Source organism: Phyllostomus discolor, chromosome 6 (assembly GCF_004126475.2).
Source record: "Phyllostomus discolor isolate MPI-MPIP mPhyDis1 chromosome 6, mPhyDis1.pri.v3, whole genome shotgun sequence".
Classification (NCBI taxonomy): domain Eukaryota; kingdom Metazoa; phylum Chordata; class Mammalia; order Chiroptera; family Phyllostomidae; genus Phyllostomus; species Phyllostomus discolor.
Genome location: NC_040908.2, coordinates 125,311,596 through 125,317,069, shown reverse-complemented (window position 1 = coordinate 125,317,069; position 5,474 = coordinate 125,311,596). Strand labels below are relative to the sequence as shown.

The 5,474-nt window shown below is 44.8% G+C and overlaps 1 protein-coding gene across 1 annotated transcript; it reads left to right on the top strand.

The window, feature by feature from the left end:
* The first annotated feature begins 2,263 nt into the window (after nt 1–2,263).
* Nucleotides 2,264–5,239, top strand: MRPL17 (mitochondrial ribosomal protein L17). Its single transcript, XM_028517130.2, has 3 exons — nt 2,264–2,500; nt 2,781–2,849; nt 3,188–5,239. Exons 1-3 carry the CDS (start codon nt 2,327–2,329, stop codon nt 3,461–3,463), a joined length of 519 nt encoding a protein of 172 aa, XP_028372931.1. The 5' UTR covers nt 2,264–2,326; the 3' UTR covers nt 3,464–5,239.
* The last annotated feature ends 235 nt before the right edge of the window (nt 5,240–5,474 follow it).

The following is a 5,474-nucleotide window of genomic DNA, read 5'->3' as shown; positions in this document are numbered from 1 at the left end:
TTGACAGAATTTAGGAAGTGGTGAAGCATGAGCCTAGGCCAGCCATTCATATGTAAAAGCAGCTTGGGTGGGCCCATAATTTGGGTTGGGTGGAGTCTCTGGGGATCTCCAAGGCCAACCAAACAGTGTTAGCCAGGTTGATGGAGTCTCAGATATGGCACCAGTTTGCCAGCTCTTTTGGGGGAGGGTTTAGAAAAGGGACAATAGCTTCTGCACATCTTGATGCCATACACTTCAGTTTCTCTGTGTATACCACTGGTGCTTTTCAAGCTACTACGTCAATGCTGGAGCTCAGAGAGACTGAGTCTGAGAACATGAGTCCATGTGTGGGTTCTCTAAGAACTGCTTGGGGCTCCAGAAATTCCTCCCACCAACTCAATCCTGCTGGTTTTTGCAACCAGAAGCTGTGGACACTTATCTTCCTAGCACTAGAACCCTGGTCTGGGGGGCCTGGTGTGGGGCTGGGACTCCTGCCTCCTGAAAAATCCCTCCTGAATTTTTATCCACCATGTGGGGGTGAGCGACCAGCCCATTCAGCATCTGTGCCCCTCCTACCAATCTGGATGGATGTAATTTAATTCTGTAGTTGTCATAGTTGTCAGACTTCCATTCAACTTGATTTCTGATGGTTCTAAGTGATGGTTGCTCTATATTTAGTTGTCATTTTGATGTGGTTGTGCCAAGAGGTGAGCCATGTCTGCCTATGCCTCCATCTTGACTGGAAATTCTAGAAATGTTTACTAATAGAAATTTATGATGAATTCTCAATTGTGGAGATCACTGAAAGCTATAAGATTTGACCCCCAAAAAACAAAACACAGTATTGTAATTTCTGGAATTTATTATGAACTGTGATTTATATAAATCTCTTCCAACATGTACATGTTTAAGATTTTTCCTAATTATTTGCTATTTATTGCTTCAAACGAAAGAAACTTTTCAAAATTAAAATTAAGAAGTGTTCTCTGGTCACCTATGAGTGAAGATAGAGTGACAATTCTAAGTATGCTATCTATTGAACATGAATATGTGAAGATGAGTGCATTACTTTCCTAGTCCTTCTGTAAAAAACTGCCACAAACTGGGCAGCATAAAACAAATAAAATATATTTTCTCATAGCTCCAATGTGCTGGTTGAGTCATACATTCTTTGAAGGACCTAGTGAAAAATCTGTCCCATGCCTTTCTCTTAGGCTCCAGTGTTTGCCAGAAATCATTTAGGATCCTTGGTTTGCAACTGCCTCAGATCTCTGCCTTCCTGGTCACACAGGTTCTCCCAGTGTGTGTCCATCTTCACAAGGTTGTCTTCACTCCGCGCGTCCCTCTCTGTCTCTCCACCTCAGTTCTTTCTATAAAGACGTTAAGTCATTTGGATTAGATGCCCACCCTAGTCCAGTACGACCTCACCTTAACTAACTGCATCTGCAATGACCATACTTCCAAATGAGGCCATACTCTGAGATATTGGAAGGGAGGCAGAGATTAGGAGTGGGGGGGTTAGAACCTGACATATACTTTTCAGGATGTGGTGGGAATCACAGTTCAACCGGTACCAAAGAGCAATTTTGACATTATTAATGCAGACGTTAAGGTTCCAAAGAAGAAGCTATCATGTTACTGTATGTTTCTTTAACACATAAATGCATAGGTATATTTTCTCCTTGTACTAAAAATACATCAATGCAATTTAAAAGTATTAATCTATTACTTTTGCTTTGAGGGCTGTATTTTTGTTTAGCATAATTAGATGTATTTACCTCAACAAAATTTTTACCATTTGCCTTTCTTAACTGAATATAATTGCTATTCCTTTCATTTCACCATTACGACTAAAAATAATTTTGTCAAAAACGACGCCGTCGGGGTGTCTGTCCTACACGCTGACTCAACACCGTTCAAGCAGGAGCAAGGCAGCCAGTCTACTGGAGTGCGCGCCTCTCCAGACGCCTGTCCCCTCAGATACTCGTTTTCCCAGCAGGACCCACAGCGGTGCTTCCCATCACCCTACAAGCCACAAATAGAGCCTGATGCAGCACTAGAGAACCCTGACGGCCGGCTCATCCCTCACTAGGGGGCGTCTGTTTCCCAGCCGACAGGAGCACACGCAGCGCCAGCAGTCTACAGGCCTCGCCTCCCCTGGAGCAGGTCAACACACCTTCTCCGCCCTCCCCGAGGTTGCCAACGAGGCAGACTCTAATGCCCATGCGCAAACACGTCCACCACGCACTTAGCTACAGCGCATGCGTCCTCTCAATCACGCCTCTCCGCGCAGTTTCCCCTTGAGTTCACAGTTCCGGCTTCCTCGGAGTCGGAGAGAAAAGGAGAAATGCGGCTCTCCGTCTCTGCGGCCATCTCGCACGGCCGCGTATTCCGTCGCTTGGGCCTTGGTCCCGAGTCCCGCATCCACCTGTTGCGGAACTTGCTTACGGGACTAGTGCGACACGAACGCATCGAGGCGTCATGGGCGCGTGTGGACGAGATGAGGGGCTACGCTGAGAAGGTCAGAGGACAGACCCGCGGGTCTGGCCTGAGGGGGCGGGGCCTGACAGTTTTGGGGGAAGGAGTAAAATCGCCCTGGTAAGCCCTGTCCGAAGTCTGAATCCTCCGGTATCTTGAGCTGAACCCATTCCTCCGGCCCCTCAAATGGAAAACCGGTTAGGGCTGCGTGCGAGGTTAGGGGTGGCCTGAATTCGAGGGAACCTTGACCAGTGGAATTAGAGGAGTAAGATTGGTGCCGTATTTTCTGCTCGGGTTGGATCAGTGATGTTCTGTCCTCGCAGCTCATCGACTATGGGAAGCTGGGAGACACCAACCAACGAGCCATGCGCATGGCTGACTTTTGGCTCACAGTAAGTACACCCTGCCTGCCACCAAATCTCATCCTTCGGTCCGTGAGTGGGAGGGATTGTCACAGAAAGGGGGACTGGGAAGAACCAAGGTAAGGCACTCATGTATGGACAAATTCTGTAAACTGAATTAGAAATGTGTGCCTTAAATAGGTTGAATTCGATGCGAATGAGAATTTGCACATCTGAACCCTCTATTTAACTTCAACTCTAGCACATTAGATGGTGGGGGAGGTCTGAGAGTGTGTATTTGGAGACCCTACCTTTGGGAATGCTAAAAGCTAAATGTCTCTGCGTTGGTGCCTGACTCTGCTCTCTTCTGTATAACTCTACCCCTCTAGGAGAAAGACTTGATCCCAAAGCTGTTTCAAGTACTGGCCCCTCGGTACCAAGGTCAGAATGGGGGCTACACGAGAATGCTACAGATCCCTAATCGGAATAAGCAGGATCGGGCCAAGATGGCAGTGATCGAGTATAAAGGAAACTGCCTCCCACCCCTGCCCCTGCCTCGCAGAGACAGCAATCTTACGCTCCTAAACCAGCTACTTCTGGGGCTGCGGCAGGACCAGGAAGCAAGTATCCACAGCTCCCACACATCTGAAAAACCAGGGATTTAACTGGAGCCAAAGAGTGTGTAGCTCTCATCAGTGCCCATTATCATAGGTGTTTGGACTTCTTAATCTCTAAGAACTGGAGCTAGAGCTGTGAAATGGACAGTCTTAATGGAGCCCAGAACTTGCTGAGGAGCCAGATAACCCTCTTTGTTTTCCACAATAGACAAAATTCCTTATATGAATATATGTAAACAGATTTTTTCCCTCCCCTTGAGATTTCTGAGAATGAGAACTATACAAACGATCATTTTCCATGGGACAGTAAATCCATGTTTCCAGCTCTTAAATCTGGGTTTTATTTGGTTAGCAAAGTTTTGTTTTTCTTAATGTTGATTTATATGGGGCATGCACACTAAAATTCCAAACTGGCCTCTAATGTGATTGAGTTATGACATCTTCCATAAAGGAGCCCCTGGTATTTCTTAGAGAAAAATTACCATATTTTGCCATGTATAATGCACTCCCAAGTATAGTGTGCACCCATGTTTTTGGCCCAAACTTTCAGGAAAAAAACCTTGTTTTAATTTTTTAATTCAGTTTTTATTTACTTATATTTAGAAACAAAACCACTTATTGTATTCCAGGGCATTATTTTGCATATGGATATCATTATTGCTTTCTAGAGTTACACTTTTAACACATAAGCATAAACTTAAAAGTTAAAAACATTTATATAGGTATGGAATTAGTACTACCTGTGTATAATGTGTATCCTTATTTTTCCCTCAAAAATTTGGGTGAAATGCACATTATACACAGCAAAATATGGTGCTTCCCTACAGGGCTTGGAGAATGAATATCTAGAAGTGAAATTTCTGTGGAATCTGGTACCCTAAGAACACTACCACCTGTGTTGCTAGGCAGGATCACATATTACCCTCATGTGCTCCCCTCGAGCCCTGAATGGGCCTCAAAGGAGAAGACCTGAGGATTCAGATGTACTACTATCCTGGCCAAAGGAGTGCAAGCATTCAACCAAGAATATTAGACTCCAGGATAACCTCCTTCCTCTTGGGGTGGGAGGGGGGCAAAAGTGGAGAGTGGAGTGAAGGAGAAGGTTGATGTGGGAGGAGGATTAGGAAATTAAACCTGGGAATTTCCTGGAAATTTTTTATTGTTGTCAAATCTGGGCCTCTCTGGGAACTTAAAAAAGGGAAATCCGGTTTAAGAATGGCCGAGCTTATGAGAAGTAGGAAGCTCCTTTATATCCATTAATTACTGTGAAGTCAAACTTGGCCCAAGCAGGCTGCCTATCACTCAAGGCTCAGAGGCTTGACTAGGGTGGTAGTTACAGGAAGACTTGGTGCTGTCACCCAGGCCTAACCACTGGAAAGAAGACATTTTAGGCTGGACCTTCAGAGCGTATTAGGCCTAACCCCATCCGTTGTCTGAAATAATAAGGGTAAAAGTAAAGAGGTCACTGTTCTAGCAGATAACTTCAGTGACAGCTACTCTGGTGGTATTTCACTGTACCTTCTCTACTGACACAACCAACAAGGTTCTCCATCTCTCCCTGTGCTCCAATTTGTCCACACATTCTTAACAGAAAACCTGACATTTTGAGTGATGTACTAAACACTCAAAGTATTAATTAAGCCTGTAATTCTGAATGTTTCTGCCACAAAATTCAACCCTTTCTGTCTTTTTGGCATGAACATTCACCTCAGCTAGATAACTCGGACCCACTCTTGACTCTTAGAGACTAAGTACTTATATCTTCATCTTAAAACCACATCTTTGTATTACTGGTAATAGGTGGGTTATGGCTGACTTTCATAGCTTTTCCTCTTAACCCCAGAAATACATCCCCCTTGGGAGCTTTCAGCAGTTTCATAAGTGCTTATTAAGCATCTGCTAGTATGCATCATCAATTTAAGCACTAGGGACAGTCTATCAAAGTGTTCACCATGTCATGCTCTGGGCTAGATACTAGGGGTACAGAGAAAAACAACTCTTCAAGGAGTTCACAATCTAATAGCCCACCACTGATGCCACGGTGGCCTCAAAGGACAAC

Bases quoted from the DNA above. Each gene is read 5' to 3' on its own strand.
- MRPL17 (XM_028517130.2), top strand. From the start codon at position 2,327: ATGCGGCTCTCCGTCTCTGCGGCCATCTCGCACGGCCGCGTATTCCGT. The intron at 2,501-2,780 runs GTCAGAGGACAG...CTGTCCTCGCAG, and splicing joins TGAGGGGCTACGCTGAGAAG to CTCATCGACTATGGGAAGCT. The intron at 2,850-3,187 runs GTAAGTACACCC...CTACCCCTCTAG, and splicing joins TGGCTGACTTTTGGCTCACA to GAGAAAGACTTGATCCCAAA.